General features: G+C 46.9%; 1 protein-coding gene across 1 annotated transcript; it reads right to left on the bottom strand.

Moving 5' to 3' along the window:
* Positions 1–7,636: 7,636 nt before the first annotated feature.
* Positions 7,637–20,653, bottom strand: Eef1akmt1 (EEF1A lysine methyltransferase 1). The gene is made up of 5 exons (XM_075949746.1): positions 20,525–20,653; positions 15,840–16,000; positions 12,304–12,386; positions 8,605–8,885; positions 7,637–7,934 (listed from the first exon to the last, which is right to left on the bottom strand). The coding sequence occupies exons 2-5, from the start codon at positions 15,981–15,983 to the stop codon at positions 7,798–7,800; spliced, it is 645 nt and encodes a 214-aa protein (XP_075805861.1). The 5' UTR covers positions 15,984–16,000; positions 20,525–20,653; the 3' UTR covers positions 7,637–7,797.
* Positions 20,654–24,627: the final 3,974 nt, after the last annotated feature.

Below are 24,627 nucleotides of genomic sequence, written 5' to 3' on the forward strand. Positions count from 1 at the left end.
CCAAAAACAGCTCCAAAACCACAGAGAAACTCTGTCTAGAAAAACCAAAAAAAAAAAAAAGAAAAGAAAGAAAAACCAAAAACAACAATAACAACAAGAAATATATGTAGAGTTTGTGTTAGCCAAGGTTGGGGGTTGCTGGAATACAATCTCCTGACTACCAGAGGAGGGGCACGAGAGCAATCCAGTTCAACATGACTATCCGGTACTGGTTTAAACTTCTGGAGTCTGACCCTACGTAGTTTATTTTAGGCCTCATAATTAAGCATAGAACAATTTGGTGGAAAGTTTCCTGGTGATAATTAACTCGGTCCTGTGTGCAACAAAGCACCAAATAAAGATCGGCCATGACTACATTGAAACTCTTTGTAAAGTACACGTGACGGGGTCTGTAGACTGACTTTGTGCGACACTTTCCATAAAGACGGGGTCTGTAGACTGACTGTGTGTGACACTTTCCATAAAGACGGGGTCTGTAGGCTGACTGTGTGCGACACTTTCCATAAAGACGGGGTCTGTAGGCTGACTGTGTGCAACACTTTCCATAAAGACGGGGTCTGTAGACTGACTGTGTGACACTTTCCATAAAGACGGGGTCTGTAGACTGACTGTGTGTGACACTTCCCATAAAGACGGGGTCTGTAGACTGACTTTGTGCGACACTTTCCATAAAGATGGGGTCTGTAGACTGACTGTGTGTGACACTTTCCATAAAGACAGGGTCTGTAGACTAACTGTGTGTGACACTTTCCATAAAGACGGGGTCTGTAGACTGACTGTGTGCAACACTTTCCATAAAGACAGGGTCTGTAGACTGACTGTGTGACACTTTCCATAAAGACAGGGTCTGTAGACTAACTGTGTGTGACACTTTCCATAAAGACGGGGTCTGTAGACTGACTGTGTGCAACACTTTCCATAAAGACAGGGTCTGTAGACTGACTGTGCGACACTTTCCATAAAGACGGGGTCTGTAGACTGACTGTGTGACACTTTCCATAAAGACGGGGTCTGTAGACTGACTGTGTGTGACACTTTCCATAAAGACGGGGTCTGTAGACTAACTGTGTGTGACACTTTCCATAAAGACGGGGTCTGTAGACTGACTGTGTGTGACACTTTCCATAAAGACGGGGTCTGTAGACTGACTGTGTGTGACACTTCCCATAAAGACGGGGTCTGTAGACTGACTGTGTGACACTTTCCATAAAGACAGGGTCTGTAGGCTGACTGTGTGCGACACTTTCCATAAAGACGGGGTCTGTAGACTAACTGTGTGTGACACTTCCCATAAAGACGGGGTCTGTAGACTGACTGTGTGACACTTTCCATAAAGACGGGGTCTGTAGACTGACTGTGTGTGACACTTCCCATAAAGACAGGGTCTGTAGACTAACTGTGTGACACTTTCCATAAAGACGGGGTCTGTAGGCTGACTGTGTGACACTTTCCATAAAGACGGGGTCTGTAGACTGACTGTGTGACACTTTCCATAAAGACGGGGTCTGTAGACTGACTGTGTGTGACACTTCCCATAAAGACGGGGTCTGTAGACTGACTGTGTGCAACACTTTCCATAAAGACGGGGTCTGTAGACTGACTGTGTGACACTTCCCATAAAGACGGGGTCTGTAGACTGACTGTGTGTGACACTTCCCATAAAGACGGGGTCTGTAGACTGACTGTGTGCAACACTTTCCATAAAGACGGGGTCTGTAGGCTGACTGTGTGACACTTTCCATAAAGACGGGGTCTGTAGACTGACTGTGTGCAACACTTTCCATAAAGACAGGGTCTGTAGGCTGACTGTGTGCGACACTTTCCATAAAGACGGGGTCTGTAGACTGACTGTGTGTGACACTTTCCATAAAGACAGGGTCTGTAGACTGACTGTGTGCGACACTTTCCATAAAGACGGGGTCTGTAGACTGACTGTGTGTGACACTTCCCATAAAGACAGGGTCTGTAGACTGACTGTGTGACACTTTCCATAAAGACGGGGTCTGTAGACTGACTGTGTGCGACACTTTCCATAAAGACAGGGTCTGTAGACTAACTGTGTGTGACACTTTCCATAAAGACGGGGTCTGTAGACTGACTGTGTGACACTTTCCATAAAGACGGGGTCTGTAGACTGACTGTGTGCGACACTTTCCATAAAGACGGGGTCTGTAGACTAACTGTGTGTGACACTTTCCATAAAGACGGGGTCTGTAGACTGACTGTGTGTGACACTTTCCATAAAGACGGGGTCTGTAGGCTGACTGTGTGTGACACTTTCCATAAAGACGGGGTCTGTAGACTGACTGTGTGTGACACTTCCCATAAAGACGGGGTCTGTAGACTAACTGTGTGTGACACTTTCCATAAAGACGGGGTCTGTAGACTGACTGTGCGACACTTTCCATAAAGACGGGGTCTGTAGACTGACTGTGTGCGACACTTTCCATAAAGACGGGGTCTGTAGACTGACTGTGTGACACTTTCCATAAAGACGGGGTCTGTAGACTGACTGTGTGTGACACTTTCCATAAAGACGGGGTCTGTAGACTGACTGTGTGTGACCCTTTCCATAAAGACGGGGTCTGTAGGCTGACTGTGTGTGACACTTTCCATAAAGACGGGGTCTGTACACTCTCTGGGAAAAACAAGCTCACATTGAAGATCTGGGGGAGGATCCCATGTGGTCTCAGCCACACAGAAAGCCAGAGGTTAACAGGCTGTTGACCACATCTGCTCCCAGGTGTTTGAAGGAACAACCCTGTGTGTTTAATATTCCAGGTTCCCAGAGTTTATCTGTGAGCACAAGGACGCCGTGCCTTCTGCGAGCCTGGTGATTTGTTTGTTTTTGTGGGTTTTTCTTTGTTGTTTGTTTGTTTGTTTTATTGTGACAGGGTTTCCTGTAGCCCAGGCTGGCCTAGAATTTACTCAGCTGAAGATGACCTTGAACTCCTGCTCTCTCAGCCACTCAAAAGCTGGGATTACAGACCTCTGCCACCACACCCAAATCTTTGTTCACCTCCAGCCCCCTTTCGTTTTTTTGAGACACCATCTCTCTCTAGCCCTAGCTAACCTGGAAATCACAGTGTAACCCAGGCTACCTCAAACTTCCCATGGCCCCTCCAACTGCTGAGATTACAGATGTGAGCCCCAACACATGGCAGATCAGTGTATTTTTACTGTAACTTGTTTTGTAAAACTGTAATCATTTGGAACAGCAATCAGAAACCATTCTGATGAGGTGTATGGTGCATGCCTGTAACCAGCTCTGGGGAGCCTTAGGAGTGTCAAGTATTTCAGGCCCATCTGGGCCACCTGTGGCTACTCTTGGTGGTCACCTTGACTGTATCTGGAATTAACTGAACACCCAAGAAGCTAGTCAGGCCTGTGAATTTTTACTCAATTGGATCATTTGAGGTAGAAGACCCAGATCTTTTGTGGTTGGACAACCCCCCTAACTCTGGGCTACACCTTCTGCTGGCAGCCTATATAAAGGTCACGAGAGACAAGCTTTAGTTTTTTGCCTGCTTGCCCTCAATCTCACCGGTCAGTTCGTCTACCCTAAAGCAGAAGCATCCCTTCACTAATCGTAGAGCCTGCTTCTTCAGGATTCACGTGGATGCCCAAGCGCAGCTGAGACGTCCAGCCTCGAGGACTGAAGAGTGAGTGCATTTTTGGACTCTCTGCCAGGAGACAGTTCTGTTCCCAGAGAGCCTGGCTTATCAGATCCACCAGGTGACACATTGTCTCCAAACAACAGTGCTCCAAACCAAACAACTTCGGGCTAATACCAGCAATTGCACGTTCAGGGGTCAATTACACAAACTCTTAGTTTATTTTCTCATCAATGCGAAGGTAAAAACATAACACAATATTTTTTTCTTAAGATTTATTTAATATGTATCCAGTGTTCTACCTGCATGTATGCCTGTATGCCAGAAGAGGGCACCAGATCTCATTATAGATGGTTGTGAGCCACCATGTGGTTGCTGGGAATTGAACTCAGGGCCTCTGGAAGGAAGAGCAGCCAGAACCTCTGAACCATCTCTCCAGCCCCAATATGATGCTTCTTAGTAACTGGATCAAGTTCTGACTTTAGAAGTGAAGGGGACAGACAAGGGGACAGACTTGTTCCTAAGTCCCCATGTGTTTCAGTTGCTCTTGCAGTGGGCTCCCCATCACTTCAGACATCCAGTCGGCATCCCACAAGGAACATTTAGATTCTCCCTCCTCGGGGATGGTTCTTTACAACCTCTGACGTCCTTTGAAGGGTGCATTCCTTGTCTCATCCGCGGGACACTTAGTGTGGCTCATATTCAGAGGGTACAGTCCCTCACAGTCAGTAGAGCTCTCAGGCAGCAGGTCACATCTCCTGACAGGACACTTTCGCGGCTCACACCTGGTGACTCACTGATGCTAGCTAGGATGCAGGATCCACAACCTCCCAAAGCAGCACCACCAGCTGGGGACCGAGTGTTCAAACACACGAGCCTGTGGGGGACACTTCCCGTTCAAGCGGCATATACAGTGTGAGTGGCTTACTGCTCTGAGCATCTGTGCTGCTTGGTCTGTTTGTTGTTGTGATGTGGGCAGAGGGAGAGGACAGAGATGCCTCCTGGGCCAGCCTGCTCAAATTTAACCCAAGCACCTCTACTTGGTTAGACAGGAATGCACCCAACGAGTGTTCCAAGAGCCGAGAAACAGCTGCAGGCCTTTATGAGGTTCAGAAATGGGTCACGTGTGAACAGAGTTATCACCACTGAGGCAACAGCAAGAGTCCCAAAAGCCATCAAGTAGGTTGGCTGCTTCTTAAAGGAGCCTGTTACAGGGCTGGGGACAGCTCAGTTGGTACAGCACTTGCCTTGCATGCAGGGGGCCCTGGCTTCAATCTCCAAAATGGGGGAAAAGCCCAAACCTTTGACATGGTTCCGTAGGCCTAATGGTTCTGACGAGCTAAGTTGTGTCCCGTCTCTTTCCCAGAGTAGTTGCAGCCTACAGGACAGCTTCTTTCTGATTTCCACAGTTCCTAAGCTGACCGTTTCATTTCTACACATACTTTGTCAATGTCTGTTTCTGGCCTAAGGAATTTGTGGCAGATTGATCCACACGGAAACAATATGGTAGGGGCTGTTGTTAAAAAAGTGCCACGTGGGCCAGGTGTCTCACAGAAGCACTTAGAGCAAGGCCGTCCCGTCGGGGAGTGTGACGGCCACTGTCTAAGGAAAAAGAAGGAGTTCTCTCCTGGTCTCCAACCATGGAATCTTGTCCCTGGCCCTGACTCTGGATTGGCCAGGACAGGCTGGATTTTGCCTGTAGTAACAAGTTCATCTTCACTGGTACTATCTTAGGGTCACTATTGCTGGAACATCATGCTGAAACATCATGACCAAAAGCAACTTGGTGAGAAAGGGTTTATTTGGCTTATATTGCCTGTTGCTTTTTATCATTGAAGGACGTCACGACAGGATCCCAAACAGGGCGGGAACCTGGAGGAAGGAGTTAATGCAGAGGCCATGGAGGGGTGCTGCTTACTGGCTTGCTCCCCACGGCTTGATCAGCCTGCTTTTTTTTTTTTTTTTTTTTGGTTTTTCGAGACAGGGTTTCTCTGTGGTTTTGGAGCCTGTGCTGGAACTAGCTCTTGTAGACCAGGCTGGGCTCGAACTCACAGAGATCCGCCTGCCTCTGCCTCCCGAGTGCTGGGATTAAAGGCGTGCGCCACCACTGCCCGGCTCAGCCTGCTTTCTTATAGAACCCAGGACCACCAGCCTAGGGTGGTACCACCCGCAATGGGCTGGGCCCTCCCCTATTGATCACTAATTAAGAGAATGCCCTACAGATTTGCCTACAGCCTGATCTTATGGAGGCATTTTCTCAATCGAGGCTCCTGCTTCTGATGACTATATCTTGTCTCAAATTGGCATAAAACTAGCCAGCACAGATGTTCAACCACCGGGATAATTTCTCCCCTGCTACAGGTGCTGTCCAAGTCAAGGGCTAGCGACTTCCACTGGAGAATTCCTGCCTGGTGGTAGGGGATGGAACGAGTGACTTGGGTTGGCCAGCTGACAGTCTTTTGGTCAAAGCCAGTCATCGTTTCCCAGAGAGACAGGTGGATTTTTTTTTTTTTAAATTTGACATGATTGCAGGTCTCAAAAGTTACCAAGCCACTGGAGGAACCTTATGCACTTACTCGTTTCCTGTGAGGGGTGTGGTACAGAAACTGCCGACTTGACTGCTCCACCAGGGGAAAAGGTTTTTATTATGGGAAAGAGAGAGAAAATATGCAGAGGCCCCCTGGACGAGTTCAGAGCACAGGAAGGAAAGCAGACAGCATGGCCAGGGCTAGGGAGGGGAGAGAGCAGTGCAGACAGCCAGACGGAGCCCAGTGAGTGAGCACCGTGCGAGTAGGAGACAGTGAGGGAGCTGGGGTGGATGATGAGGATAAGTAGCCGGGGCAAAGACTCCTTTTGGGGATGGAAAGTTTCTGAGGAACGCTGGCTTTTATCTAACCACCAGAAATCCTTCTATGGTCCAGGTGAACTCATTTCTAGATAGGGAGGACCTGCCACCTCGCACCGACTGGAGCATGTTGGTAACTGTAGTCTGATGCACAGCCAGGAAAATGGCAATGACCATCCTGGGATGCCATTGGAAGCCAGCCAGATTCCCCATTCCTGTGACACTGCTGCCACAGGAAAGGACAGCACATCCCTTTGTGGCCACACGCAGCCTTCTTGCCATGTCCCATCTGAGCCCTGTCACCGCTAAGCTCATCTCCATTCTCAAATATCATGACTGGAAACAGGCGGTGTGGGCTCTGGAGCCGGCTGTTCCCAGCACGACGCTCAAGACCTCTCCAAATGCTACCTATCCATGGTTTGGAGAGAGGGACTCAGGCTGGATCCAAACTGATGTCCCTCCTGCCTCAACCTCCCCAGTGCTGGGATTGCAGGCAGGTGCCACCTTCTACCTGACAGTTGTCCCTTGATTGCTGTGTGACTTCCGGGTAATAAATGGATGTAAATAGACTTAAGGATCCAGCACCCTCCCCCCAGCTCTGTTGCTTGGTTATGGAGTCTGGCTTGGACCGCCATCCCCTTTCAGCCTGGAGTGAAATGCTGAGCTGAGCTATATGCTGTTTTATCAGGGCTCTCAGAGCTGAAGGGGAGGTTGAACCCTGGAGCTGGAACACTGGTTGCTTGGACCATCAGCTTACTCCATGGAGGCAGGTTAGGTCTCCAAGCAGCTGCCAGAGCAGTGCTCCCAGTCCTCTGGGCAGGCAAAAGCTGCCCATTTTATTGACGCTTCTAGCAGAGGCCAAGGTTCTGTGCCATTCAGGAGGCCTGTTCTATTTTCACAGATGTTGAACAATCAGACAGCTTTTAACATCTCCCCTTACTCTAAGTCCACAGACCTGGGTTTGTATAAGAATCTCAACCTCAGACTGGAGAGATGGCTCAGCGGTTAAGAGCACTGCTTACCCTTCCTAAAGGTCCTGAGTTCAATTCCCAGCAACCACATGCTGGCTCACAACCATCTGTAATGAGGTCTGGTGCCCTCTTATGGCCTGCAGGCTACACACAGACAGAATATTGTGTACACAATAAATTAAAAAAATTAAAAAATCTCAACCTCATTATAGAAACAGCAATGAGAAGTTTTATTTTGAAAATTAAGCCAGGAGAGTCCCAGTCCAAAGCAGCAGGAGGGGAAGACCACGTTTCAACAGAAAGAGAATAAATTGGGAAATGGACGTGTTCCTTGGAGTCCTTTATTGTCACATGTTGCCATGTGAATTTAGGTTTCACAGTCTAGACCAGAATCATAGTTTGCATAACAGCGGAACTCGTTGGCCAAATTTCGGGAATGTTCTGGAATAAACTTGCACATTTTAACATCTAGGAGCTGAGCTGCCTGCTCTTCCATGATGGCTCCTGCAAAGAACAAACCAACTGAGCTAAGAGTCAAATGCACCCCTACAGCTGGGTTCTAGATGGAGACCCCAACCCCACTTCACATGCAGGCCGGGGACAATCCCACTGCACACAGGATATAGTATTTTATTTATTTTATGTGTATTGGTGTTTTGCTTGTATGTCTTTGTGAGGGTGTCAGAAGCCCTGGAACTGGAGTTACAGACAGGTGTGAGCTGCCTTGTGGGTGCTAGGAATTGAACCCGGATCCTCTAACAGAGCAGCCAGTGCTCTTAACTGCTGAGCCATCTCTCTAGTCCTAGGATAAAGTCTTTATATTCCTTTTTACTTCTTCTAACATGTTTGCAAAGTGCCTACTTTTTCCACTTCTCTTTATTGTGTGTATGTATGTGTTGTGTGCTGCAGAAATGTCCTATGTGTGTAGTGCATGTCTGTGTTCATGGTGGTGGCTACTAAAAAGAATAGCTAACATGTGTCCCATGTACATGAGTCAGACCATGTTAAACACATCATGTGTGTTATCTCACTCAATTCACAACAGTACCCTTGGGCAAGGGAGGCCACTTAACTTGGTTGCGGTCATGTAGTTAAGTGGCAGATTGGGGATTCAGTTCTGAGATCTCTGCCAACCTTTAAAGGGGCTCTTACAGGATGTGACGGCAGCACCCACCTGTGCACAGCAGAACCTTGCCCCGAGTCAGGTACCGGATTGTTTCAGATGTCTTTCTGAGACATTCCTCAGACAGGTAAGGAGGATCCGCAACCACGATGTCAAAACTGTGCTCGGCAATTCTTGCGGGTAAGTCCAGTGGATTGTTGTAATCATAGAAGACAAATTCTTCCCCATATATGGCGAATCTTTTGTCGTACTCAAAGATGTAGACAGAGATGCCCTCCCCGTGCAGCTCCCGGAGCTTCTGATACACACTGGGTGCACTCACGCATGCGATTCTAGAAGCAAGTGCATAAGGCGAGATCGTGAACCGTGCAAAGAACTACTTTCTCGAAGTCTCTGTCCTCAGATTTCATTTTGTTTTTTCTGATTCTAGAAAAAAAAGTATTTTGATTTGGTTCCACTTAAAACTCAGACACCATACGTAAGGCTCCAGTGTGTCTCTAACGCTTCACCACTTCAAGTCATGTAGTTCCAGTGTGTGAGGTTCGTTAGGACGGCACTGCCTGCTCTGCAGACCGTTTCTGTTGTTCACACAATTACTAGTGCATCGAGTAAGGTGATTATTCTTCATATTAGATGAAATTACACCGATGATCTCAAGTTTTCTTTCAAATCTAAGTATTTGTAAACAGCATTTGTACAGATGCTCAAAGTTCACCTTTCTTGGTGAGATCAACAAACACAGTGGGGCTGGAGAGATGGCTCAGCACTGGCTGCTCTTCCGGGGTCCTGAGTTCAATTCCCAGCAACCACAGGGTGGCTCACAACCATCTGTACTGAGATCTGGTGTGGTGTGCAAGCATGCGTGCAGGTAGGACACTGTATACATAGTAAGTAAAATGTATTTAAAAAAAAATACATCGGGCACAAAATGGAAAGACTAGAAACCCAGCCTACCACTGACAGCGCTCACTTGTGCCCCAGTCCCTTAGGTGTAAAGCGCTCTGAGAACCACAGCAGCTCCAGAGCGTAGGAACTCTGAAGATGTCTTTCTTGCTAACACAGAAAGCAGGATCTTCTTGAACAAAGGATGCTAAGAAGGTAACAGTATAAGGATTGTTAACAACACTTAAAACTTTACAGCCTTCGCTTCTGAGGAACCTGGTGTTTAAAATGTCTAACTCCAGCCGGACATGGTGGATGTGAGTCTCCTTGTTCCTGATGGACTGAAAAGAGAAAAGAAAACCTGATGCGGGGGGGGGGGGGGGGGGTGTCGGGGCAGAGACACTTGAGAGGCTGGGGTGAAAACATGTCACACCAAATTCCCCAAAAACTAGGAAAAAACTAACAACAACAATAACAAAAACCACAAAACTAAAATAAAAGAAAATGTAGAATATAAAAGTAACTGCTCCCCAGCTGGGAAGTTGTGGCACACACTTTTAATCCCAGCAGTTGGGAGGCAGAGGCAGGTGGATCTCTTTGAGTTCAAGGCCAGACTGGTTAACAGACCCGAGTTCCAGGACAGCCAGGACTGTTACACAGAGAAACCCTGTCTTGAAAAAAAACAAAACAAAACAAAGTAGCTGCTCCCAGCGCTGTAAACACCAGAGTACAAGAGAGAAGAGGGAGGGGCAGTGGGGAGGGCACAGGTGCTGTGTTCGCCCCACACGGCCTTTACCACAGCACGGCTCCTACAAACACCGAACTCACCTTCCAGAGGAAAATAAAGACTAGAAAGAAAGAAAGAAAAGTTGCTTCCAATTAATATTTAATGGTAAAAATTACTGATTAGTGGGAAAATCCAACATAACAAACACAATATTATCACCAAATGTTACAGCTTCAACCTCAAAGTTTTTTGTTTGCTTGCTGTTTGTTTTCTCAAGACAGCATTTCTCTGTGTAGCCCTGGCTGTCCTGGCACTTGCTCTGTAGACCAGGCTGGCCTCCAACTCAGAGATCTGTCCAAGTGGTGGATTAAAGGCGTCCAGCTGAGATTCATGTTTAGAACCTTGGTCTCCGGTTATTAAGAGGAGGCTGTGAGAGGAAGCTGGGTCCCTGGGAACATGCTTGGCTTCCTAGCTACCTCGCTGTCTGTGCTGCTTCCCACAGGCCAGCTCACCACGACCAAACCTCCAAATGAGCCATATCTCAAGTGTTTATCAGCAGCTGAAAGCCAACAAGCTAAGAAAAAACAAATAATCAGCAGCATAAAATCCCAAGACAGAAAACAAGACTTGCAGCTGAGGAAGACACACAGGACACACTCATTCACATGAACCCCCCCCATAGGACACACTCATTCACACGGATCCCCCTTCGGACACACTCATTCACATGCACCCCCCTTCGGACACACTCATTCACATGGATCCCCCATAGGACACACTCATTCACATGCACCCCCCCATAGGACACACTCATTCACATGCACCCCCCTTCGGACACACTCATTCACATGCACCCCCCATAGGACACACTCATTCACATGGATTCCTCCATAGGACACACTCATTCACATGCACCCCCCCATAGGACACACTCTTAACAGTGAAAATGGAGCAACATTTTCTTCTTCTTCTTCTTCTTCTTCTTCTTCTTCTTCTTCTTCTTCTTCTTCTTCTTCTTCTTCTTTTTTTTTTTTTTTTTTTGATTTTCGAGACAGGGTTTCTCTGTGGCTTTGGAGCCTGTCCTGGAACTAGCTCTTGTAGACCAGGCTGGTCTCGAACTCACAGAGATCCGCCTGCCTCTGCCTCCCGTGCGCCACCACCGCCTGGCTCTTCTTTTTTTTTTTAATGTATACAATATTATGTCTGTGTGTTTGCCTGCAAGCCAGAAGAGGGCACCAGACCTCATTACAGATGGTTGTGAGCCACCATGTGGTTGCTGGGACTTGATCTCAGAACCTTTGGAAGAGCAGGCAATGCTCTTAACCTCTGAGCCATCTCTCCAGCCCCTGGAGCAACATTTTCAAAAGCCAGAATTAGACACTCAGCAAAATGTTCAGAGAAAGAAGAAATCAAAACAGTTTTCTGTGGAAGTTGCGGGGTAGAATCCGCTTAGATGAGGCTGTAAACTCAGGACTGGAGCCCAGGACACAGCGGCGTGCTGGCCAGGGGAGCCCTCAGGAGCACAGGACACAGTGGCATGCTGGCCAGGGAGCCCTCGGGAGGAGCTGGAGCAAAGCTAGAGGGGGCCCTGGGGAAATGACGTTTTCCTAAGAGCTGGGCTATAGCTTGCTATAAAATGCTTGCCCAGCATGTACAACACCCTGCACTGATCTCTTGTGCTGCAAAAGAGAGAGGCAAAGTAGAACTGAGAAATGTTACTGGGAAGCTGGTGTGGCGGCTCACCTGGGAAATCTCAGCACTTAGGAAGACGGAGGCAGGGCAGAAGGATCAGGAGTTCAAGACCAGTCACAGCACATAAATAGTTTGAGGCTAGCCTGGGCTATATGCGGCGCTGTCTCAGAGAGGAGGGTTGGGGGAGTGAGAGAGAGGCTACAGTGAATAGACACCCCCATGTTCCCAGGACTTAGTACTGGAAGCAGTTCTAGTGAGCCATGAACTGCAAACCATGGGACAATATTTACAGATTATAATTCAGACTTTTAAGAAATACCTCATTTAGGAAGGAAATTCAAAATATTTATACATTCACCTGTGCCTCCTAAGTGTAATGCTTGTGCTTCCATGAGTCCCTCAGACTAATTTAAACAAAAAAAGAAAAAGAAACAAAATTTGAAACTCACCTGCCACCTTCTCCGGCAGCAGCAATGGCTTCCTGTGCCAGTCGCCAAGCAGTGTCCTGACTGTACCAAAACTGGCTCAGCTGCTGTAACAGGGACAGGACACCGTCTCAGGATCCACACCCACTTCTTTCCCCTTCTACCTCCCAAGCCAGTATTCACTATTTACCTTGTCACTGGTCACTTTTCTCCTGAGTTATTTAAAATCGGTACCATCCCCCAGTGTATCAACAGAATCTACACACTGAGTACCCGGGGCTGCTAATGTCACGGTGCTAAGGCCAACAACCAGCCAAGGTTCTCTGGATGGCACAACTTCTCCCACCTGAACCGGATTAGACTTCAGATTCAGCCACTGTCAAAGAGAACCCCGGCCAGAGGACAGGGCGCACAGAGGACCCTGTGGCAGTCGGTTCCCACACCTCCCTTGTCCTCACCTCTTCCATGTCTCCCAGGTTACCTGCTTCGTCCCTCACAGCTGCGTTTGCCTGTAGTTTGGATGCTTTGTTTCATACTGATGGGTGACTTTCCTTACATTTCTGGTGGTTCCTACTTAGATATTCATACTCGTAAGTGAGGGATGATGTCAGTGTGAAGAAAGCAGTTTGGTTTGCCTCTGAGTCAGCCCATTTCTCCCCCTCTCTCCCCTGGGAAGTCCTTGCTGTCCTGCATACATGTCCTGCATACAGAGTCTCTGCTTGAAAACTCCACTTTAAAGAGGGGGCTTCATCGTAAGCCACGTAATGAGTGGGGCTGATCTCAGCTCCAGACGGGATGCAGCAGAGGAATTTGAACAGATACCCTGAAAATAGCCAATTAAGGAGCTAGGGAGCGGGGCCATAAAGTTTAACGAGGTCCAGATGTTCCTAGGAGGCGTCCTGTCCTTGAAGACACCTTGTCAGTAATTTATGGCTCTTTCTTAGGGTTTTTGTGCCCAAAAACTGTCCAATGGGTTCAGAAACCACCTTACCCTTTGTCCTCCTTACCCAATCCCCAGGTGACAGGACGTGAACGCCCCTGGTTTTTCCCTTTTAAGCCTCCCTTCCCCTTACTCGCTGCTCCCCTCACCCCTCACCCACCGCATTGGCAAGCTGAGGTGTAGTTCAAACTCGAGTTTGAATATTAAAAACCCTCTTGTGCTTTACATGGAAATCTGGTTCAGTGGAGCTTCTTTTTTGAGGATAACTAACTTGGGCGTAGCAGCCCCATCCCTCAGAAGCTATCATCTTCGACTCTTGGATTTTTCTATCCGTTCACCCCTGCCCCTAAACACCATGTTTAAATTCTGTCTGCAGAACGCTCTACTTACTGAGCCCACATTTTGCTGTTTCACACACTCCTCCTCCTCCATCGTCTCCGTGCAGCTATAACCCACAGTTTGGATAAGAGGAGCCAACACCGTTGAGCCACACAATATACTAAGAGTACATTATTTTCCAGTGTGGAAATTTATTTTTCCTAGTCAATACATCATGATTGCCCCATCCATTGGTTATTCATTTATTTAGAGACAGGGTCACACACAACCCACACTGGCTTTGAACTCCCTATGTAGCCAAGAATGAGCTGGAAACTCTTGATCCTCCTGTCTCCCCACCTCAAGGGCTAGGATTACAAGTGTAAGCTATGGTGCCCATTTTGTGAGGGACTAGGGATGAATCCAGTTTCATGAATGCTAAGTGAGCGTTCCACCAAATGAGCTATGCCCCAAGGTCTTTGTATTTATCCTCTATTCTCCAAAACCCTCTATTGGCCTTTGATCACAACCATCTTCCTGCTGGGTATTCCACCCCACCATTCAACTGCCCTTCCCCAGAGATCCTCCTGGAAGACCAATGTTGCTCTGGTTTTCAGAAGGGCCACCGCCCTGACTCGGTGTTACTGTCCTAAGAAGCCCTCTCCTGCTGTGTGTCAGTCAGAACGCCGTCTCCCTATGGCTCACCCTTCCTTCCTTGGTTTACTGACTAGAGCAGACCTTTCTGCTGCAAGCCTGAAATGTATTACTCTGTCCTCACACTTGACTGACAGCTTAGCAGAACACAATTTCTATCAAAATAATGACAGAATTTTAGATTTTTAGCTTTTTTTCCTTCCCTTCCTCCCTCCCTCCTTTCAAAACAGTCTCACTATGCAGCCCTGGCTGGGTCTGGAACACACACACACACACACAACTCAGAGATACATCTGCCTCAGACACACACACACACGCACACGCACCAGTGCTGGGATTAAAGGTAGCCACCACCATAGCTAGCAATCATGTTTCTTATTTTTGTTGTTGTTGTTGTTTTTCTTTAATCATGTGTGGGGTGGTAGTGATGAGGCCGACCTCAGACTTGCTGTGTAGCTGAGGATAACCCCAAGTTCCTGAACCTTCGGCCTCTATCCTCCTGTGTGCTGGGAAACAGATGTGTACCACCTAGAGTTCTATTTCCTTTCCTTTCTTTTCTCTTTTCTTTTCTCCTCCTCCTCTTCTTTTTTAATATATATTTTGAGACAGATTTTTTCTGGCTGTCCTGGAACAGAGAAAATCTGTGCGTTTGAGGCCAGCCTGGTCTACAGAGCGAGTTCTAAGACAGTCAGAGTTACATAATAGAAAGCCCGTTTTGAAAAACAATAATAAATAAATAAATAAAACAAAAACAACAACCACAACAAAACCCACAAGGAAGGAAAATGATGAGAAGATAGGGCACCTGGAGGACAGGAAGGAGCATTACTGTACCATAGTTTTAAGTGGGGATGGGGGATGGTCAGAAAACTTTACATACCTTAAAGATCTTAAAAATGCAAAAAATTGGAAACCAAAGCAAAACCGTTCTCCACTAACCAAGCGACAGGGAAAGACAGCTGTTACTCTCAAGTCAACAGAGACCAACGCGAGGCCTTCCAAACACTTACGCCCGAGGCTTCTCTCAGCAGCGTTAGTGTCTAATTCCCACTTCCTTTCTACACTATTTTTTTGAGACAGGGGCTTGTTATGTATTCCAGGCTGTCCGTTAACTCACTATGTAGCCTACGTGGACCTGAGGCCGCCTGATCTTTCTGCGTCTGCCTCCTGGGTGCTAGGATACAGGACGCACCAGAGCCCTGGTATACCAACTTTTTATATGGCTACAAAACACAGAATGTATAAAGCTAGAAAACAGCCTTAATAGTCTCTCATCAGTTTCCGTTATTAGTTAGCTTCAGCTACCTCTTTTATTGAAATGATGCATTTTTCTTTCCATCAGAACTGTTGGGTTCTATGAAAACCAATAGGGTGTGTGCCTCTACCCAATTACAAAGCACAAGTAACTTACAACATGACAACACTATCTCATTACCTGCCAAACCCCTCCTCTGATCACCAGTGCTGCCAACCAGAGCCAGGCAAATCTGCACATATTGTCCTAGGATGTCCGTTTCCTAACCTTGCTCCCTCTCGAGTTCTCAGTTTCTGAATGGCAGGTGGAGGGAAAGGCAGGGAAAACAATGACTAGGCAACGGCAGTGCCACACCCCACACCGCTGTTTCCCGACACGGACGCATTCACTTACCCAGTTCTCCTCTATCACCCCAACATTATATTTATCACCCCCTCCTGGGTTTGTGGACTGCTTCTGCTCAGCATAAAATTCCTGGAGAGCTGCTAAGGCATGGGAAGAAAGCTGGGGTGTATCGTCATCTTCTGAATCGCTCATTTCCAACCGGCTGCGACCTGCAGAGCAGGAACATATGTTGTACGGATTTCGTTCCTTGCCCACCAAGTAACAATGAGAACAATTAAACTCAAAACAACTCAAACAGAAGTGAATTTCTTCCCCATCCAGACATGGTTTCTTTATGTAGCTCTGGCTGTCCTAAAACTAGCTCTGTAGATCAGGCTGGCCTCAAACTCAGAGATCCTCTTGCCTCTGCTTCCCAAATGCTGGATTAAAGGTGCAAAGGTGTGTGTAACCACCGCCTGGTGAGAAGAGAATTTTACACAGGAAGCATAGATATTTAAAACTTTGCAGGGCTGGGGGGCTGGCTTAGCAGCTGAAATCACTGGCTATGCTACCCTGACAACCCGAGGTCAGTATTTGGAATCCCTGTAAAAACAGCCAGACGAGGGGCTGGAGAGATGGCTCAGCAGTCAAGCACTGGCTGCTCTTTCAGAGGTCCTGCTTCTATCCTCAGCACCAACTCCAGTCCCAGGAGAGCTGATGCCCGCTTCTGGCCTTTACTGGCACCAGGCACATATGTGGTGCATGGACATCCATTAAGGCAAATACATACATAAAATACAAATAAATAAAATCTAAAACAAACAAAAACCAGATGAGGTGGCTTGCCTATGATGACCCAGCCCCAGGGAGGTAGAGACAGGAGGTGGATGCAGCAAAACTGAGAGGAACCCTGAAATAAGGTAGGATAGTCAGGCCTAGGGGTGTTCGTTCGCCTTTAGTCCCAGCACTTGGGAGGCAGAGGCAGATCTCTGAGGTTGGCCTGCTCTAGTCAGTTCCAGGCCAGCCAGGGTTACAAGATGTTGTGTTAAAAAAAGGCAGGACTCTGACCTCCACACGTGTGATGTGTCACACCTATGTGCCTGCCCACACCTATGTGCTTGCACACACCTATGGACCTGCCCAGACCTATGTACCTGCACACACCTATGTGCCTGCACACACCTATGTGCCTGCCCGCACCTATGGGCCTGCCCGCACCTATGTGCCTGCACACACCTATGTGCCTGCCCGCACCTATGGGCCTGCCCGCACCTATGGGCCTGCCCGCACCTATGGGCCTGCCCGCACCTATGTGCCTGCACGCACCTATGTGCCTGCACACACCTATGTACCTGCACACCTATGGACCTGCACACACCTATGTACCTGCACACACCTATGTACCTGCACACACCTATGTACCTGCACACACCTATGTACCTGCACACACCTATGTACCTGCACACATCTATGGACCTGCCAGCACAAGTTTTCCCTCATACTCTTGTGCCCTTCTTTCCCCATGGTCTTTAAGACTCTTCTTCCTTGTTACACTTTCCACACGTTTCTAGTACTTTGCGTTTACCGAGGTTCTTGTATCCGTGGGGTTTCTAGTTTTTCAGCAAATTTGATAAAAAAAAAAAACCTTGGCCATGTGGGTTATGGGGATCAAACTTGGGGCAACAGGCTTGTGCACAAGAAACTTTACCCACTGAACCACCTCACCAATTCTCATCTTTGACACTGCACTTTTCATCTCGATAAACAGAAGGTCAACTTCATATCTATATTTAGTAGTCCAATCCTTTCCTTATCGTTTTTATTGTGCACGAGTGTTTTGCTTGCATGTATGTCTGTGCACATGAATGCCTTGTGCCCACGACCTTGAAAAACTTATGTAAACATAGCCTAGATGTTCTTTAACTTATTTATTTATTTATTTATTATGTATACAATATTCTGTCTGTGTGTATGCCTGCAGGCCAGAAGAGGGCACCAGACCCCATTACAGATGGTTGTGAGTCACCATGTGGTTGCTGGGAATTGAACTCAGGACCTTTGGAAGAGCAGGCAATGCTCTTAACCACTGAGCCATCTCTCCAGCCCTAAGATTTTTATTTTTAATGGTGTGTGTGTGTGTGTGTGTGTGTGTGTGCGCGCGTGCGCACACACTTGACTGCAATATCGTGCCAGGACAGAATTCTCAAAGGCTGGAATTACAGGCAGTTGGAAGCTACCTGATATGGGTGCTGGGAACCAAACTTGGGTCCTCTGCACTCTTCCTATCTCTCCATCTCCTCTTCATGGTTTTGCTCTTAGTTATGTTGGATAATATTACCTTGTTTATCCTCTGAGCCATCTCTCCAGCCCCCGTTCCTTAACTTCTTAAGCTGAAGGTTATGCCCTCCTACATGAGGATCCAAAACTAAACGTGTATGGGGGTGCTGGCATCAGTAAGAGGTTACTAAACAGCCACAAGCAGAAGCTAACTGATAATGATCTGTGGTCGAGCAGACTCACTCCACAGCTGAGGCACGGCAGCAAATGCACACGGCCTCCACCACCACCACGTTAGGAAAGAGCAGGTCACACAGCAATAGACTCTCCTTAAACTCACGAGCCTAAGAAACTTTTTGTCATCCTTCATACACGGGGCTATAAATTAATCAAATCAAACATTCACTGATAGTGAGCATAAATTTCATTCGTTTCTTGATGTGTCTGGGCATTATCTGTCTAAGGCAGTGGTGGAAGACAGAAGTTTCTGTCATTGCTAACTTTTTTTTACTCCCCTTTCCTTCCTTCCTTCCTTCCTTTTTTTTTTTTTTTTTTTTTTTTTTTTTTTTTTTTTTGGTTTTTTTGAAGACAGGGTTTCTCTAACAGTCCTGGCTGTCCTGGAACTCACTCTGTAGATCAGGCTGGCCTCAAACTCAGAGAGATCCTCCTGCCTCAAAGCCTCCCAAGTGCAGGATTAAAGGCGTGCGCCGTCACCACCAGCTGGGACTCTTGTATAAAAACTATGTTTCCACACAGCAAATCTACCTATCAAAAAACCTACCAATGCTGTATGTTTCCACAGAGCATTAGAGTACCTTCTGCAAGAAATTTAGGTCAAGACAGTGTAACCCAGCAGAAAGAGAGTTAACCGAGGATTCAACACAGAGTCACTGGTAAACTGCAGGGGGAAGTGTATCTATCCTAGTCTGTGAATGGAAGAAAATGGCCGGTCTGGGTTCTCAACCATGCACCCAGGATAACTGAGATTTTTTTTCAACTCAGTTGTTTGTTTCTGAGTGTGAACTCTGTAGATAAAAGTCATTTTGCAATGTCAAAAGGTCGAATGTGCCTGGTAGATATTGTCTAAGTAATTTTCATTAACAAAACAAAACAAAACCACTATGTGGGCCTGGAGAGATGGCTTGAGTTTAAGAGTACTGGTTGTTCTAACCAAAGGGCAGAGGTTCGAGTTCCAGCATCCGCAGGGCAGCTCACAACCTCCTGGTGATCCCTTGCTTGCTTCTGACTCCAGGACATATGTGATTTACATTCTCATGGAGCTCATACACATATACACATAAACAATTTTTTAATACAGTTTCTTTTTTTTTAATATTTATTTATTTATTATGTGTACAATATTTTGTGTGTATGCCTGCAGGTCAGAAGAGGGCACCAGACCCCATTACAGATGGTTGTGAGCCACCATGTGGTTGCTGGGAATTGAACTCAGGACCTTTGGAAGAGCAGGCAATGCTCTTAACCTCTGAGCCATCTCTCCAGCCCCCACATAAACAATTTTTAAGAAGAAACTTAAAAAGTAAAAATTTCTGTGGGGGGGGGATTTGTGCAAGTGAATGTAGGTGCTTGTGGAGGCCACAGTCCTCTGCAGCCAGAATCACAGATGGTTTTTACGTTATAATTCTACTTTTTTGTGTGTGGGTTTTTTTTTTTTTTTGAGACAGGGTCTCTCTCTATAGGCCTGGCTATCCTTGAACTCGCTCATAGACCAGGCTGGTCCTCAACTCGGATCTGCCTGCGTCTAGGATTAAAAGCGCGTGCCACCACCGCCTGGCTATGAAAATCTTGTGCTTTGACTTTCAGACAAGGTTCCTTGCCTGAGACAAGTCCTTCTAAATAGTATTTAACCTATATAGTATTTATTTTTTTTAAAGAAAGATTATTGGGTGTGGCGACAGCGGGAAGAGGCAAGATGGATCAAAGAGTGCCACAGTAGCCCGGACTACACTGTGAGACCATCTCAAACATAAACCCCACCGCAACCTGAGATACAACTTCCACCGAGGACGCGGGCCCTACACACAGCCTGCTAAGTTAGGGTACCGCACAGGCAGCCAAGGCCTGGGTCCAGCACGTGCCTCCCAACCCCTTCCCCCGCAGATTTCCGGCTTCCGGTCGGAGCACCAGTCCGACCTGACCACCTGCGGAATGTTAGGGTCTGTTTCCGGGACAAGGTGCCCAAGTCCATGGACCCTGCAGAGCCGAGACCACACTAGGAAAGTCTCAAAGTGTCAGCGTGGACAGCAAGTCCGGGTTCCATGGGCAGCAAGCCCCGCCCCGTGACAAAAGCCCCGCCCCGTGGGCAGCAAGCCCCACCCCCTGGGCAGCGAGTCCGCCCCGTGGACCGCAAGTCCCACCGCGGTCACCAGTGACCGCACGCCGCCGCCACGGAGCCCACCCGAAACTGCCCAAACCCGCCTAAATCTCTGCCGCCCGGCTCCCCGTCCGCCACTCACCACGGACTCATGCGCAGTTGCCCCGATGCGCAGACGCCGTGAGAGGGCGGGGGGTTGGGTGGGAAACGGCCGCGTTGGCGCAGGCGCAATCCGGTCGGAGGCGGCCTTGCAGGTCTAGTCCGGCCCAATCAGGGTAGTCCGGCTCTTTCGCACTACGTTTGTTTGTCCGGTCGGCTAACAGTTGAAACACTGACTGAAACAGTAAAGTCCTCATAATATTAATGGAATTCAGAAAGTCTTCCACACCCATTAGTCTTTCAGAGATTTCCGTGTTGGGTGCACAGATAGTATATGATATTTTGCCAACTACATTACCTAGCTTGGTAGCTGGCGCGCAATAGGCCTTAATTAAAATTAAGGCTCCCTCCCTTCCTTCGACAGCTATCAAATCACATGTAATTTGTTTTTCTTTCCTAAGGGTAGGCGAACTACACTATGTTCCTCTTTCCTCCCTTTGTGTACCGATTTCATCATCCGCTTGAGCAGCTTCACAACATCGTCGCATGTAGGAATCGCTCAGCTGCCGATGCCATCCAGTAAGCAGCTTGATAACGGGTTGGGTCACAGTTTCTATATGCACAGTTTCATCTGTGGGAACCCATACTTCACTTTGATTTCGACTGCTCTGAAAAGATGACTGGTCTATTAAAGCAAGTAATTCAAACCAAGTGCAACTTACCAAAATGGTAAGAAATGAAAAACTATTAAAATGAAAATAAACACAGAAACCACCCACTTTCATGACTTTTATTTCCAAAAGTTGCTGGCCGCTTGTATAATACATAAAGGTTAATATTTTCCAGGTGAAACTCGTGTATTGTCACTTAGATGTTTTTTTATAAATCATAAAAAGTAATATCAAAGGCAAACTAATCCTTATTGGATGTCCTGGCCACCAGGACCATGAGAAACCCTGTTGTTCTTTAAACTAGTAAACTGCAGCATCTTCTTGTATAGGACAAGCAGACTAAGACAGCTGTTTGGAAACAAGGTCATTTTGAAACATTAGACACAAGAGTGGTATGGCTAACGTCTTAACCCCCCTGCAGTCTGGTGAACACACACGGTATTTAACAACTGTTAAAGGTTAAGGCTTCGTTAGGATACATTTACCAAGTAAACAAATGTAGCCTTAGAAGTAATAAAATGGAACTGAATGAGCATCTCCTACTCTTTTATCTGTCACTGCTTTAAAGTTTCATTTTGGGAGGTGTGGTAGTTAAAATGTAATTGGCCCTACTAGGAAGTATGGCTTTGGTGGAGTGGATATGGCCTTGCTGGAAGAAGTGTGTCACTGTGGGGATGGCCTTTACCCAGTGTCAGTCGATTTGCTGTTCCCTGCTCGCTCCTTCAACACATCTGCCTGCACACTGCCAAGCTTCCCATCACAACAGTCTGACCTTCTGCAACTAAGCAATCCACCACGATTTTTTTTTTTTTTGAATTTTCGAGACAGGGTTTCTCCGTAGCTTTTTGGTTCCTGTCCTGGAACTAGCTCTTGTAGACCAGGCTGGCCTCGAACTCACAGAGATCCACCTGCCTCTGCCTCCCGAGTGCTGGGATTAAAGGCGTGCGCCACCACCGCCCGGCAATCCACCACGATTAAATGTTTCCTTATAAGAGGTGCCATCATCATGATGTCTTTTCACAGCAACAGAAACCCTGAGACAGGAGGCTAGAGAAATGGCACAATGGGAATTGCTCTTATAGAGGACAAATTCAGTTCTTAGCACCCATGCCTGTAACTCCAGCTCCAGGGGATTTCATGTCCTTTTCTGTCTTCAAGACACCAGGCACAAACATGGTGCACATATATTCATGCAAGCATTCACACATAGACATTAAAAAAAGTACCCTTAAGAAACCCACCACTATGATACTGCATCCCTACTAAGTTCCACTGTTTGTTTTTATTTTGTGTGTGGGTGTTTTGTTCCCATGTATGGCTGCACCATAGGCATTCAATGCCCAGGAAGTCCAGATGACGTTGGATCCCTAGGAACTGGAGTTTGCAAACCACCATATGGATGCTGGGGATCAAACCTGGATCTTCTGCATGAAAAAATGCTCTTAACCATCTCTCCAGCCTGATGGGAGTCATGCGGCCTAGTTTCAGACCAGTATATGAGTGCTTGTTCAACAGGTCTTTAGATGCGGCAAAAGCCCACAGGGAATCTCACTTAGGAAGGACCAGGGGACCTGGGGACAGCGCAGAGTCCTGCTGGGACCATGTGGACCAAGTGCTTTTTCTCTCTTGTAACAGATTCTCCTGGCAGGTTAGTGCCATTTGTCAATCATGTATGGGACAGATGTGACCATTCCTGGAAACCCTTTTTTTTTTTCTTGAATATTTTCCCCCTAAAATTCTTTGGGAGCTGATGCTCCTCAAGTGTCTTGTCTGGGGATGCCAGCTGTCACTGGGAGCTGTTCTGACGCAGGCTGACAGGATCGGAGGCAGATCAGCCCCGTTTCTGTAAATATGTTTTGAACAGGATTGCTGTTCTTGAAAATGTGTGCCTGTGTCAATCACCTTTTAGTTCTGTAAAAACAGGATGTACTTGCAAAATGGTAAGTGTTGTTTTGGTTTAAAGATGTTTTGATGTAAAATAAAAATTGGGGGAAAAACCATTTGACGTATTTGTTTTTGCTGGAGGTTAATGTTGGAGATTCAGAAAAACTTGTTAGTATGGAAAGACATGCTTGTTTTCAATATATACTAAAGATGGCTGGAGCTATTTGGAGCTGGCCACTTGTTTGAAACTCACCTGGAGGTCGAACTGTTCATTTCTTCCTGCCGACCCCTTCCCTGTCCCAGGACCTGAATCCAGGCAGGACTGCAGCACCAGCCCCAATATCAGTTTTCTCCTTCATCACCAGCGACTTTACCCAGTTGGTTCTTGTGCTTTAGGAAAATCCACACAACCCAGAGGAGCTCAGTAGGTTAACTTGTAGCTCAGATTTATGCCAAATGTGCTGTGTGGAATTTCACCATAACTTTCCTCTTCCATTTGGCCAACTATGCCCTCTGTTTCCACTTAGTTTAATAGAAATGTGATTTTAGATAAGACAGAAGGCACAAAATCCCATCAGGAATCTCCCATTTAATATCAAAACAAACAACAAACCAAACCAAACCAGTTCCATAAAGGAATCAGTATGTCATGGTATTGGCCAAACCCAAACCACTCAATATAAGTTCCAGCATATACTAGGAGGACTGAATTCAATCCCACACAGAAAGCCTAGTGTGGCTGTGTGCATCTGTAACCCAGGCACCATTTCAGGGGGATGGTAAGAGGGTCACTTCGGCTTTCTGGCTGCCAGCCTAAATCTAGATTCAGATCCAGATCCTTGTCTCAAGGGACTAAAACAGAAAGTGGTAAAGCAGGCCACCTACATCTTCCTCCTGCCTTTATGTATAGCCCAGGTGTGCTCACAAGCTCAAGAGTACACACCTGCACACATTCAGAGGAAACTTGTTTCCTACTATGTGTGTATATGTGTATACATACATACATATACATACATACATAAATATATATACAGGGTTTAAAACAGGACAAAGAACAAAGGTGTGCAGAAAAAACTAGTAGTTCACCACACCCTTGAAAAGCCAGAGGGTTCAACTCCTGAATTCTTTACTATAATTCTGTCTATTTAATGATTTAACCAATCATCTTAAAATTATTTCTCAAGCCATAAGCTCATGAGAATACTGGATATCCTGAGGATCTGGATAGTCCCATGTGGTGATGCTACCTTGCTTCTGGTTGTATGGATTTGTTTCCTTGTGAAATCACCTGGGGTGAAGCTGGGGCAGGATGGCACAGAGGTTAAGAACACACATGGCTCCCACATCATCAGCCCAGTTACCTGTAACCTGAACTCTAGGGGATTTCCTCCTGTCGTTGATGGCACCTGCACTTATCCATACACAGACCCACTCACTAAAAATAGATTAACAATGTATAACGCATATACCCAGTGTAGTGTCTACCTATTGTCTCACAGCCAACTAACAAGCATATTTCAGTCATAGCAAGCACCTGTGGTGGCTTAACATTTAAGAATGAAGCATATAGGCTCACAGATTTGACTGCTCG

This window comes from Microtus pennsylvanicus, chromosome 15, assembly GCF_037038515.1.
Source record: "Microtus pennsylvanicus isolate mMicPen1 chromosome 15, mMicPen1.hap1, whole genome shotgun sequence".
NCBI classification, from domain to species: domain Eukaryota; kingdom Metazoa; phylum Chordata; class Mammalia; order Rodentia; family Cricetidae; genus Microtus; species Microtus pennsylvanicus.

What these genes read in the sequence shown, in the direction of transcription:
- Eef1akmt1 (XM_075949746.1), bottom strand. Translation starts at nt 15,983, where the DNA reads ATGAGCGATTCAGAAGATGACGATACACCCCAGCTTTCTTCCCATGCC. An exon ending in GGGTGATAGAGGAGAACTGG is followed by an intron (nt 12,387 to 15,839) that starts GTAAGTGAATGC and finishes TCCCTGTTACAG; the next exon opens with CAGCTGAGCCAGTTTTGGTA. An exon ending in CAAGGTTCTGCTGTGCACAG is followed by an intron (nt 7,935 to 8,604) that starts GTGGGTGCTGCC and finishes TGTTCTTTGCAG; the next exon opens with GAGCCATCATGGAAGAGCAG.